Consider the following 14866-nt stretch of genomic DNA (forward strand, 5'->3'; position numbering starts at 1 on the left):
AAAGGGAAAAAAATTAAGCATATCATAATCTGTTTAAACTTTTATTTGTGAAATAACACAATCAAAAATGTAGAACTACAAAAATTTTTAACTGCAAACAAATTTTATTTTTAGCAAAATTTCAAATTTTCAGTTTTGAGTTCCTCCTCCTCCATCATTATTATCATTGTAACATCCACTTTACCATGCTCGTATGGGTTGGATGGAATTTCTTAAAGCAGATTCTATTTTCTCTAGTTGGATAACTTCCCTGTTATCAACCCTCACCAAACCAAGTAATATTTTCAAATGATCAGACATATTTTCATGAGAGATTAGAAAAGTACTGAGGTCAACATGCCTGTGTGGTGAAGAAGTTTGTTTCACAATCATTTGGCATTAGTGACAAGTGTCTTCTATTGTCTAAGGTTAATAAATACCTTGTGAGTGAATTTGTTTGATGAAATTGTGGAACCATCAGATATCTATCTAACTGTCTGTCTGTAAAAATAAAAGAATACACACACACACAAATGTATCTGTGCGTTTGTTAAGTTTCTCAGATACTTATTCAGTTGCATAAAGCATGTAGAAAACCAAAGTCTGAGTCAATCTAAATAGACACACATATTCATTTCAAGCACAAGTATATATATTTTACTGCATTTTGCCATAAAACGGCACACATTTGTAATGGTGGGTACACACACATGCTCAGATGGAATTATTTCCATCATTGCAGAACCTCACTGGCTGAGGTTCCTGAAGTTATTCTACCCCTGAGAAAACTCTGCATGCTAATGGAATATCCTACCCATTACACAGTGCACTCGCTGCTCACAACAGTGAACTGTATTTTATCCAACTCATCTATTTGTAATTAGATGAGCTAGGCTAGCAGTGACTGTCACAAACATAATATAGCTGTGCTAGTAATGGTCAGTTAGTCAGCAAACTAACATCTAAACCTAGCTGTCATTACCAATTAATTACTATAATTGAGCAAGTAATTTAAATTGTTCTTTAGTTTCGCTTGCCAATGTAAATTTGTGTTCATATAGCTTCATAGGTACACACATATACAACAGGCTTCTTTTAGTTTCCATCTGCTAAATCTACTCACAAGGCCTTGGTAAAAGGCACTTGCTCAAGGTGCCATACAGTGAGATTGAACCTGGAACCATGAGGTTGGGAAGCAAACTTCTGATTTCTTTATTGCCTACAAGGGGCTAAACATAGAGGGAACAAACAAGGACAAACGGATTAAGTCGATTATATCAACCCCAGTGCGTAACTGGTACTTAATTTATCGACCCCGAAAGGATGAAAGGCAAAGTCGACCTCGGTGGAATTTGAACTCAGAATGTAAAGGCAGACGAAATACCACTAAGCATTTCACCCGGCGTGCTAACGTTTCTGCCAGCTCACCGCCTTAGCGAACTTCTTACCAGACAACCACACCTGCACCTATAAAAGTAAATAAGTCTCAGTGAAACCTCAGTTTTTGAATAATCTAAATGATCAGGTCATAATAATGTTTTTAGTGACATAGCAGTAATTTCTATGACAACCCGTTGTGTTAAATGTCTCTGTTTTCTGATAACAGAATAAGAAGTTAAATGTCACAAATGCTTCTTTCAAATCAACTCATGTTTTTCTGGGTTTTTTTCTTTTTTTACTGTTTAATCAGAGGGAGAGGGGCAATGTTGATAACCTTTTGCAATACTACCATGACTGGTGATAGTTATCCTCAAACCAGAGAACTGGACTAGATGCTTGCAACAGGGTGGACTCTGCTAAAGGTACTCAAAGACCAGGTGGTGGTGTTAAATTGAAAGGCAGGTTAGGTCTATGACCATTTATATTGTTTGGTGTATTTATATGACAACTAATCTGTTTTCATTATTATTTGTCTGTCTCAGACAATGAGCTGGCAGAAATGTTAGCATATCACACAACATACTTAGTGGCATTTCCTCTACCTGTTTTCAAATTCTGCCCAGGTTGACTTTACCTTTCATTCTCTTGGGGGTCAATAAAATAAGTACTAGGTCGATGTAATTGACTTCCCTCTCCTCTCAAAAACTGCTGGCCTTGTGCCATAATTTGAAACCATTATTATTTGTCTGTCATAGGTGGTGAGCTGGCAGAATTGTTAGCATGTCAAACAAAATGCTTAGTGGCATATCTTCTAGCTTTTTACACTCTGGGTTCAAATTCCACCCAGGTTTCGTTTTTTGGTGGTTGATAAAATAAGTGCCAGCAGAGCACTGAGGTTGATGTGATCAACTAGCCCCTTCAACCCAAACATTTCAGGCCTTATGCCTATAGTAGAAAGGATCATTATGTCTAAAGTAGCAAACTGGCAGAATTGTTAATGTATCAGACAAAATGCATGGCAGAATTTCTTCTGGCTCTTCGTGTTCTGAGCTCAAAATCCTACTGAACTTAATTTTGCCTTTCACCCTTTTGGGGAGCAATAGAATAAAGTGCTGGGTTGATGTAATAAACTCGCTCCCTTCTCTCAACTAGCAGGCCTTCTGCTAAAACTAGAAAGAATTCTTACTTGTCTGTTTAAAGCAGTGAGCTGGCTGAACTGTTAGCATGCTGGGAAAAATGCTTAGCAGCATTTTGTCCGTCTTTATGTCCTGTGTTCAAATTCCACTGAGGTCAACAATACCAGTGAAATACTGGGTCAATGGAATCGACTAACACCTCCCCACAAAACTGCTAGACTTGTGCTAAAGTCAGAAACTACTCTTCCTTGTCTGTCTAAAGTGGCAAGCTGGCAGAATTACTAGAATGACAGGGAAAATACTTTGTGAGAATTGTTTTGGCTCTTTTTAGTCTGAGTTCAAATCCTGGCGAAGTTAATTTTGTATTTCATCTTTCCAAGGTCTATTATATCAACTAACTGCTTTTCTTTAGAAACTGATAGTCTTGTGCTGAAATTACAAACAATGTTCTACAGAGGAGGGGGAAGATTATAACTTCCAAACATCTTTGGAAGCCTGTCACACCTAGGGATGTAGATATCTAGATTAGGTTAGAGTAGTTGATGTTCAATGTTAACTGTTAGGGGTTAGTGAGGACTGAGAAATGGGGGTGGGTTTCGAACAGACAATTGAAGTGTTAAGGGAGGAGAATTTGTTCTCTTCTTTTCAGATATTATTCAGAGCAGTCTTATTTTCCCTTCTTTCCCTCATTTCATTCATTGGACTGCAGCCATGCTGTCTTGATTTTTTTCAAGTGGGATCACTTGAAAAAAAAAAAAAATTGGAACATTTATTTTTAAGTTTGGTACTTACTCTGTTGGCCTCTCTTGCTGAACCACTAAGTTCTGGGGGTGTAGACAAACCAACACCAGTTGTCAAGCAGTGGTGGGAGAAGGACAAACACAGAGACATACACATGATGGGATTCTACACTGTTTCTGTCTACCAAAGAAGGTGCCATGTAGTGAGACTGAATCTAAAACTATGTAATTGCAAAGCAAACTTCTTAAGCACACAACCACACCTAAGAATTATGACAGGATGTTTTTAGTTTTACTGCTAATATCAAATTTGTCTTTGTTCAACACTGGTTCTCAACCAGGGCCCATATGAATGATAAATGGAAAGACAAGAACAACAAATTCTCTTCTCTTGACGCTTCAGTTGCCCATTAAACCCTACCTCCTTCCCACTGCTCACTCAACCCTAACAGTTAACATTGAACATTAACTACTCCAGCCTATTCTAAATATCTATATACCCAGGTGTGAAAAGCTCTCAAAAGACATTGGTCAATCTGAGGCCAGTGTGGAAGACAATTCTCCAATGTGTCATGCAGTAGGGTTGAACCTGGAAACACATGACTGCAAAGCTAACTTCTTAACCATACAAATAGATTATGTATAGAGAGAAGACCAGCAGGAAAAAGAAAATATAAAAGTAATCCATCTCTAGGCAATCAGTACATTAGTTGTAGTAAAAAGAGCATTCTGATCTCATATCATGCTTTTGTTAATTGTTTTAGGCATCTAAGTAGTTGTTAGCAGATACAGACACTTTCTCAGTCTTTCCACACATTGATCCAGGGGAATATGAAAGATGTGACAGCCAGAAAGATAAAGTGTTTCACTATCACACCAGCTGAGTTGAATAGAGTAACATAAAGTGAAGTGCATTTCTCAAGGACACTGCCAGGTCCTGGAATTGAACCCATCAGATTATGATTATGAACCCAACATACTTGCCACTAGGACACTCAAAAGATAGTTAATAAAGAGTGAAACTAAACAAACCAGAAATTGTTTTCAATAAATCTACATTTAAACCCATCCATCAAAATTTCATGTGAATTTGTTTTAAAGAGCCAGCTTAAGAACAACAAACTTATTTCACTAATTTAGTGAAGCAAAGAGAGTAGATTTCAACAAAAATGTGGTAAACATACTTTTTCTCTCATCAATCTTAAGAGAATACTGTTTGTCTATAAATCCAAACTACAACTGGAGAGAAAATAGTTTAAAAATGATTCTAAAGACAAGGCTACTTCAGACCTGATGTGTAAAATTTAGTTCATTGTAAATTAAGTAGAATAGTAAATCAATTCAGAGTTAAACCCAGCAAAATGAATCTGTGTTGAGCTGCCAATCCACCTTAATAAAACGTGAAATTGCAATTGTCTCACATAAGTCCACTTTGTTCATCACTCTTACAGTTACCACTAGAGATTTTAACAATATATGGACAGAGTGGATGCTACAATAAATATTGCTCTCACTGTGACCATTGCAATACCATTTCACATAAGTACATCCAACAACTGAGGGCCACTAATGTGATCCCCTAAATTTCTTCTTCAAGCAACCACAACCAAGATGTATCTCACAATGCTGCACCAGGAACCGGTAGTAAGACAGGAAAGATCTATTTTGTAGCTGTGGCATAGTTCAGCTGTTCTGTGAAAGATTCCAGCCAATCAGAGCAGGAGACATATGAATATAACGGCAATGATCTGCCTTAGCTGAAGGAACTCACTACAGCAGCGAAGTGACAGTTTCTTACTAGTTGTGGATTTGATGGCATAGAAGCAACATCACTTTCTTCGATATGACACATTTTCTATGACCACCACCAACTACATGCAGCACATTTTATTAATATCAACTTCCACTTTGCTTCATATAAACCTCAGTGTATATACTAAGTTATGCGATTTTTTCCTGTCTCGAATATGCATATATTTGGTTCTCATTCCTATGCAAGATTAATCCTTGTTACCACTTGCTGGCACTCATTACACTACTGAATAAATTTCAATGTTTTTGTTTTATAAACTTCTGAATATTCTTTATTTATGCCTCTTTAAGAAACCACTGGAAATGGATTCTTTCTATGAACTGCCTTTAAAAAAATGCTAACTACACACATTATGTTACAACTCGAACAGGTTACACATAGGAGACAATTCTTCCAACTTACATTATTGACTCACATGTAACAAACATTTGTGTTCCATAGTTTTGGTAGGTTCCCAATTTCATGTTATGCAACTCTGCCAATAACAAATGTAGTTGAATGGTCTTCATCCTCTATATCTTCGAAGTACATCATATAGGATGTGATGTTCAATACAACAGCAGTGGCAGGCAAAGCCTATCCTTTGTCAAGTAACAGTAGCAGAGATGGGTGGAGTGTATCTATAAATCCCTTTAATCTTATACTCATGTCATGAGATGGTTAGCCTGGGGTATATATCATCCAGATACAACTGATTAGAGCTACATAGTAACAACACAACCAGTGCAGTTATACAGATTTATTACAAAGATTTATGATGTGTAATATATTACAAAATAATTTGACTAGTTTGCAACAAAAATAAAAGGAAAGAAAGATCTTTGGTAATGTTTTATAAACAAATACATATAAAACAATGTCACAGTTGAATGTTATTCATGTTTGACACATACCCAGTTTACAGTCAAGCAACAATAAACATAGTAACTCCATTTTATGAAACACATAGTTTTAGAGGTAAATAAAGTCAACAAAACACTGAGCATGGAGTTACATAATACAATGTTTACCTACATATGCACATTATACATTTGTGTGTGTGTGTGTGTGTAATATATATATATATATATATATATATATATATATATGTATGTATGTATGTATGTATGTATGTATGTATGTATAATTACAATTATGGGTTTAGCAAAAATTTTTGCTGAACCCTTAATTGTAATTATGTTTATAATTATAAAACTTTTGGATAAGTTTACCGGTAATGGTTTTTTAACATACTGAACTACTTCGTTCAATTATCAATTTATTAATTAATTATTAATTTTTACCCTATATCTGCAAAGATTAAATATATATATATATATATATATATATATATATATATATATATATATATATATATATTACACATGCACACACACACATATATGTAATACATACAAACAAACATATAATACATAAACACACACACACACACACACACATGTATATGCCAAAAATGTTTTCAAAGAAACTCATGAACCAGAAACAGTAAAGGAAAAACAATGAACAAAGAAAATATCTTCAACATTAATTGTAGATCATTGATTGAATTTCCAGTTGCTAAGGTTACAAACATCATCAACCAAAGGATGACCCAAACAGTGTATTGCAACGATGTGGTATGTGGAATCCAGATGTGCTAATAAAAGGAGATCCCTTAGAGTTATATGTTAGGCTGGCTGAAGGTTAATTTGAGTGGCTAGAAGTAATTTTTATTACATTTAGGACATTTAAAATGATTCTCTTCATCTCCTGTTTGCTGGGAGTACAATCATCATCATCGTTTAACATCTACTTTCCATGCTAGCATGGGTTGGACGATTTGATTGAGGACTGGTGAAACCGGATGGCAACACCAGGCTCCAATATCCTTAATAATTTTAAGGCATTTTCAAATTTTTCTACACAAACTGTATGCATAGTGAACATTTAGTATCACGGATTTATGATTTGCTCTATCACTTGTTTCCTTAGCAACAAAATTACAACGTGGATTATGTTGTTGGATGGTTAATTATAATTTAGCTAAATTTGAGATTTTGCATCTTTAGAAGAGTGTGGGTCATTAATCTTCACTACGAGAGCACACAAACACATACAGTAACACATAAGTATGGTAACCAGTGTAGCAGTAGAAATTTCTTGGTAAGAAGTGTTTGTTTGCATTGTAGTTTTGATTCCTAATTACAATTCTTTCACTTCATACACATCACTAATATCTTTGTGTGAAAGGCAAGAATGTTGTTATTAACTTCCTTTAAATTCAACCTCTCGTCTTTATAATTGTTTTTTCAGCCATTCTTCTCTACCAAGTGATCCCTTTGTTAGCTTGTCATCTACTTGGATCTCCAGCTTATTTGCTAATACAGGTCTTATGACTCCTTTTCAGTGTATGTCTATAAGAACTGAAGTGTTTGCATTAACTAACAACAGAGAGTCCCTCTTGGTTATGCAAATAAGTAAGTTATTATATTATGGAGTGTCCACAATATGATATTAAAATTAATTTTCATTAATGCTCCTTAAAACCAAAATGTCAATGAAAAGAATAAACAGCCAAAAAGGTTTGGTTAAACATTATAATAACTTCATGGAATAATGTGCAACATTAACAGGGAATGTCAACAGTTGAAATTAAAATAACTGAAAGAAAAATACAAAAAGGGAAACATTCTATAATGAAAAACCTAATTAACACTGAACATAATTACCTAAAATTTATGCATGTGGTACTAATAAATGTTTCACTTTAAATAAATAATTCAACTAAAGATCTGTTTTGAAATTCAAAATCATCAACCAAAAGTAGTATCTTTATTTTACACACATAATGTCCCATATTAGCATAGATTTGGATTGTTTTGTAAAACCAGCAACCAACTTACACTATGACTAGATGTATTTTTTAATGTTAATTATTCAATTACAAAATAGGAGTGGTTAATGATTATCATTTTCACACACTCAAACACACACACTCCCCCCCCCCCCACAAAGCTGATGATTCACTATATCACTACTCTCAGTTTCCTCATTTGTATGCCCCAAAAGGAATGCACACAAACAAGAAACCCAGCATAATGATAGAATGAATCACCTGTTTTGAATGAATGAATGAAATCTATGTGGATTGAATACTTTTGCTCTTGTTTGTACATCAAAATGTACATAACTTCTCTAAATTATTCTCAAGTACAAATCATCACTGTCTTAAATATTATGGTAGAGATTATGTATTTACAGTATGTATTTACAATGTTTTATTCTTTTGGAAGCCCCTGTAAGGATCATTTTAGAGTTAGAAATTTTTTACTATATATGGAAAATAAATGTCACTCAGTGTTAGAAGATACAAGATATGAGTGTTTCTTCAATACAAGTAATCTATAGTTGCCTTGCAGAAACAGTTAAGTGACATCAAATATATCTAGGAATAAATTAGGAAAGATTATCAAAACAATTTGTAAAATAAATAGGACTTAATTTTATTTTAGAAATGTTTCAAATTTATTCATAAAGAGTTGTGTACCTAACTCTTTATATTTCCAACTTAAAGCCAATAAGTTATACAAACTGATGAAATTAGTAAGCAACTGATAATGATAGAAGTATGGTTTCAGAAATGTCAAAATTATATCTAGCAACCAAAAATCTGATCCCTAAGTCCCCCCCCTTTTTTTTTTTTTTTTAAATATAAAATTTTGATAATCTTGAAGAATTAAAAATAAGAATTGAACAAAACTTGAGTCTAAAAAAATCTGATTCTGTAAAACAAAATTTTGGAAAACTGAGTCGACTTCTCTCATGGAATGGTAAGTCATTAATTATTAGATTCCACTCAAGCCAACTAACAAGAAATTAACAAGTACTGAAGATTACCATAACATCTCAAGAGTTAACAGTTAGTATTTAGACTTCAAAGTCTAATTTTTAACAATATTTTCCTTTTTTTTTTTGAAGAGCAATCATGTTCAGAAAAGATGAAATTCAAGTCTGTAGTTTTTTCTCTCATTAATCTGATTCATGCGGGATTCCAGAAAAATCACATGTCCATGAACGAGGGATGAGGTAGTCAAAAAAGTCATTCTGAAATATTCAAAGAAAAATTTTGAATGAAAGTTAAAATTTCATAAGTTTCTTCTTTTTTAGTACAACTAATAACATTTATTTTTTTGCTATTCAATAAAACTGTTTATTGCAAAAATGGGGGAAAAAAATCCGAAACTTAATAATGATTTCTAACAGTTACAAAGCTTGAAATTTGGGATGAGGAGTTAATTTATTAAATTGAGCCTGCTATTTAACCACTACTTATTTTATCAACCCCAGAAAGATAGAAAGCAGAATGTGAGAAGACAGAATAAATACCAAAAGGTATTTGCTTGGCATTCCAATAATTCTGCCAATCTTTACAAACAAACACGATAATGAAAATGATAAAGTACTGATAATTACATCCCCCATCCATAAACTTCAGGTATTTTTCAATACTCTAGTACTGAGTACTTCAAGTAAAAGCAATATTAATACTCACGGTAGTTGCAGGACAGTTCTGACGAGCATACCATTCCAAGCTATAGAGACACATAAGGAGACCATTGCCAATGAACAGAGCAACCCACATAAATACATTCCAACTACGGGAGACACCTTTATCTGTTAGGAATACGAAACCAACTGGAAAAAAAAAAAAAAAAATGAATTCGATTTAAACTAAATAAGCCGAAATTTAGTATAGGCAATGGGATAACACATTTATCAAAGTAACTGATAGTAATAGAATTTCAGGCATTACCAATGAAGACTTTCACTTTCAACAAACCATTTAATCTCATTTTATCTGTTTAAATTTAACCCAATTCAGAGGATCTTCCAGAATTTGACTCATTAATGATAGATCTACAAATTGTCTATATCTTTCACTTATATGCACTCGCAGAAAGACTGCTTGGAGGGCGGTTTTCTGCTAGCCACTCGATAACATTTCCACAATTGATTCCAATTCTAATAATAGCGAAGTTATATAGCTATTATTAAATTATCATTAATGAAAATAGAGGTGAGCAAGAATGAGAGACAGTCGCAAATAAAAATGTAAAATGTTGCCTGCAACGAATTAATAGTGTTTATTATTAAACATTAAAATCTACTCTGCAATGAATATTTAAATTTGCAAGAATTTGGAGTTTAAAAAAAATCCAGTAAACTTCAGAAATCGAAATTACAGGTAATTTCTTAGAACATGAATTTATAAAAACATTTCCAGACGGTCAAGCTTTTAATATTGCTTTCTTTTAGTACTTTCAGTAATTGTTACATACCTAATTAATAAGCAACTTTCTCTATTATAGTATAGACATCTATGCTAATGACACAATTTCCTTTCTTTTCAATCATAAGGATCCCTTATTTTCAACATTAATAACAAGACTACACATTCTCTATTACATTCTGCAATGGGATTCAATAATATAGAGATACTGTAAGCTTTTTACATTGCTTAAAAAGTTACGTTTACCCCATGCAGTTACTGACACAAATCCACTATCACAAACTATCTCTATGCTTGTTTCAGAAGGAAAACGTGTTGACTTTATTATGCATATGAATCTCCTAGTAAAACTACCCACACATAGGCTTCTTTCATCTTTCACCTTCAGCATTAGTGGCTTTCTGTCAGATTCTATTATCATAGAGTGTGTTGATGGACCTCTCTCTAACCCACACTATCAACTCTTGCACACCTCAAGAATCAGTTTTACCCCCAATATTCTTTCTCCTTAACATTAATGACTTATTTATAGTCACTCCTGACCATGACCACTTCTACACAGATGGTACTACCTTTCATTCTTCTGTTATCTTCTGCACTCAAAAGTCATCCACATACAATCCACTACTCTTGCATCTGGGATGGTACACACACACACACTAAAATACTGTCCACCAACCATTAACTATTGCATCCAGTCCTTCCGCCACAGAATATAAGTGCTTTAGAATGTTTTTCCTGCCAGCTGTTGACTTACAACTGTTTGAGAATACTAACCCAGTTACTCTTACAAGATCTCAAATGGCTTTTGAAAGCCATTTCTCTTGCCCTGCCACCTATTTTTTCTATTGGTCCTACAAAGTTGAATTAAAAACTGAATTTAAAAGAAAATCATGATTATAAATGAAAAATAATAAAGAATGTTAATGCAAATGAAATCTACTTACATCCAGCTCCAGCAAACATGACAAACAACACCGGATAAAAAAACCCAAAAGACACAACTAGAACATATTCATGAAAAACAGCTGATATTAGGAACACACTGGTTAAGCCAACATTTCTCATTTTGTAACCAAGAATCTGGAAATATAACGTTCAGAGAAAACTTTTCTTTTAATCATACTTCAAGTTACAAAGCAAAATGACAATAGTAGAATTTAAATTCAATAATATATATTGAGGGTAGATTTCTCTTGTTTGATAATGAGGATTATAGTTGTTGAATCAATTAAATTACTTGCTCCTGAATTAATGTGTAGGTGGTCAAGCATTAATTATATCTACTCTTAATATAATTCTCAAGCAGAATCAGCATAACACAGGGCGTGTACAAGGCTGTCCCTTTGGAATTACAAGGTGCAATCCACCTGATGCAAGCTCATGGCTGTGAAACAAACACCTTAACTATTTGCCCATACTGAACCTACATGCACAAATACACACACTCACATACTGTTTTTTTTAAGATTGGTTATTGTTCCATATTTATATTACTCAAAATTTTGCATTAGTCTTTAGATGGCACAGAAACTGTGACATGTTCTGAAACTTAATGCAATAGAATGTAGATTAATTTGCTAAATGTACTGAATACTCATTACTTTGTTAGTAATACAAGTTTTCAAATATTACACTACAAAATGGTCGAAGATACCATGCAACCAAATTACACTTTGTTTTATTCAACATGGTGAATTAGTGAGAACACATAAAAACTTAAATGGCAACATAAGGACTAATTCCATCAGTCTGATGAACCTGCTACTGATAACCAACCATGTAACCCAGTAATACCCGCTCACAGTTAAATGGACATGACTAAACCAACCCCTTACTGAATTACCTAGCAAACAGGATTTAAAACCAAGACCTATCATGGGGAGATGAGTTCCTCAAAACTATATCTTGGGGAGGAGACTGGCACCACCAAGAATAACAAATCCAATGAAACACTTGAATGAAGGTAACACCAATATTCGATTGCACATTAGACTGCGTAAATTGAATGTATAAACAAAACCTTGACAGAAACAAGTGAAAATATTAGTAAAAGGAAAAATTGAGGTATTCCATTGACAGATATACTGTGGGAATGACTTGACTTTTAATAGTAACATCATCAACAAGACTATATAAATGTTATTATCTCACTTTTGTATTCTAGTATTAAACAGTATTTTAGTTTGGGGATTGCAGAATGTTAATTTCATTGGTCTCATTTATTTATCATATTAAATAAAAAAAAAATAATGTATCTTACAATCTAAAGCAAGATCTGAAAGATTTTAAAGCTCAAATGTATAGCATATTTTTCTCTGTCAAAATGTAGACTGTGCAAAGAAAAGTAAGGCTGAAACTAACAAACTCAAACTATAAATAAAGCTAAAAACTTATATAAAACTGGAAAAAATGGAATACATGTAAAATGATATTTAACACTTTTGCAATAAGTTTACTCAATGAAATGTAATGCTTATTTATTCATTGTTTTGAATTAATCACGCATTGTCTCATAGCTTCAAGATTTTTATGGTGTGATTGTTTATTTTTAGAATGGCATTGAAGGGTAGGCACGAGATGTAAGCTCTGGCCAGTTTGAACATAGAACAAGTAGAATATTTGGGCTGGATATGGCTTGTTTAAATGCTAAAGGGTTAAAGATATAATGAACAGGAAAAACTTTGGTAATATATTTAAATTACTTTTCAAAAACCAATTCTTTTATAAACAAAAATATTTTAAAATATAAAGTTGACCAACCGTGTAAACATCTTTGTATATGTAAGTGTACAGCCAATCATGAACGACAACATTCCATGTGCGGTAGTAATTGGAAAAAGTTGTTGAGTTCCACCAATCCTACCAATTAATCATAAAAAACCAACATGAAAATGACTGAAAGTATTCAGATATACATAAGCAAACAATTTCTTACTTGTGGTTAAACATTTTTACATATTCCTTAATTTATGTGGTTGCAGTAACAATGAGTGCTGGGTCATGAAATGAGAACAAATGTCTCAATATCATTTTACAAAAGCAAATTTTGTTAGCAATTTATGTATACTGAAACAAATATCTAGAGTCTTTTTAAAAATAACCTGCCAATTTTGTTTCTAGATTTACAATATTTTAAATAGAAACATCAACAGTTTTATATGAAATGGAACAACAAAACAAAACAGGAGACACGTTTAAAAGCACCTAATAATGACTCATCTTTGGATTTTATATTTTTTTAGCATGTGAATTTTAGCAGGCATGGCTGTGTGGCAAGTAGTTTGCTTCCCAACCACATGGTTCCAGGTTCAGTTCCACTATGTGGCACCTTCGGCAAGTGTCTTCTACTATAGCTTCAGGTTGACCAAAGCCTTGTAAGTGGATTTGATAGACAGAAACTGAAAGAAGTCTGCTCTGTGTGTGTGTGTCTGCATTTGTCCCCACCACTGCTTGAAAACTAGTGTTGGTGTGTTCACATCCCCACAACTTAGCAGTTCAGCAAAAGAGACCGATAGGATAAGTACCAGGCTTAATAAAAAATAAAGTACTGGGGTCAATTTGTTGAACTAAGATTCTTCAAAGCAGCACCCCAGCATGGCCACAGTCTAATGACTGAAACAAGTCAAAGATAAAATCGTTTATTAGCTCTTTTTTTTTGAAAGGAAGATACACTTTTGTATCAGACTTTGAAGTAAAACATACAAATGATAAGTTTATATGAGGCACTTAGTTTTCCTTTCTTTGAGCTACAGATATGGGTAATATAAAATGGTATTCTATTGAAACTTAAAATGGTTAAACAATAATGTCATTCTAATTGCTTCAATAGCTTAAAAAGTACAATGTTAGAAAAAGCACAGAAAATAAAATTTTAAAAAAACAAAATTTCCCTACTTTATAGAAAAGACGGTCACCAAATCTTAACATTTCAGCAAATGCATTCAACCATGAGTGAAGTATGGCAAAGAACCCTGAAAGTCACCAGATAAAAAGAAAATTAAATCTTTCAAAATTAACTGTAGGACATTTAAAATTGGATTTTTCTTTAGAATTAATAGTGCAGGATTATACACAGACTATAGATATCTTGTGTCAAAATAAGTGTTGTTCAAAATATGATATATTATTCACTTAATGATCTAACATAAATTATTTGGCCAGCTGAAACAGAAAAACTAAACATTCTTCCAGATAGTTCTACTGTATCAAATGTTACAACCAAGTTTCAGGTGTGGAAGCAAGGTCTAGAATTGAAGGGCCTTAGAGTCAACCTAGCTAAAACCAAAATCCTAATAAGTAGGAAGGTAGATAAAACACAAACCCCTTCAGGTAGATGGCCCTGCTCAGTATGTAGAAAAGGAGTAGGTAGTAACTCTATAAGATGTACCCGGTGCAAGCTATGGACACATAAGAGGTGCAGCAACATCAAAGGCAGGTTAACTAGCAAGTTAGTTTTTGTTTGTGGCAGATGTTCAGGTGCAATAAAGACTGCAAACAAACAGGAAACAACTTCTATCTCATTCCAGGGTGAAAAACTAGAGGTAGT

The 14866-nt window shown here is 33.4% G+C and overlaps 1 protein-coding gene across 2 annotated transcripts in view; it reads right to left on the bottom strand.

The window, feature by feature from the left end:
• Positions 1–5772: 5772 nt before the first annotated feature.
• Positions 5773–14866, bottom strand: part of LOC106877085 (sterol O-acyltransferase 1) — an 87635-nt gene continuing 78541 nt past the window's right edge. For both annotated transcript variants that reach the window (XM_014925870.2, XM_014925871.2), the window contains 5 exons: positions 14215–14291; positions 13081–13179; positions 11265–11400; positions 9580–9722; positions 5773–9131 (listed from right to left, as the gene is read on the bottom strand). In XM_014925870.2, coding sequence (XP_014781356.1) covers positions 9057–9131; positions 9580–9722; positions 11265–11400; positions 13081–13179; positions 14215–14291 — 530 coding nt within the window. In that variant the 3' untranslated portion in view covers positions 5773–9056. The remainder of the gene's footprint in view (positions 9132–9579; positions 9723–11264; positions 11401–13080; positions 13180–14214; positions 14292–14866) is intronic.

This window comes from Octopus bimaculoides, chromosome 1 (genome assembly GCF_001194135.2).
Source record: "Octopus bimaculoides isolate UCB-OBI-ISO-001 chromosome 1, ASM119413v2, whole genome shotgun sequence".
Lineage (NCBI taxonomy): Eukaryota > Metazoa > Mollusca > Cephalopoda > Octopoda > Octopodidae > Octopus > Octopus bimaculoides.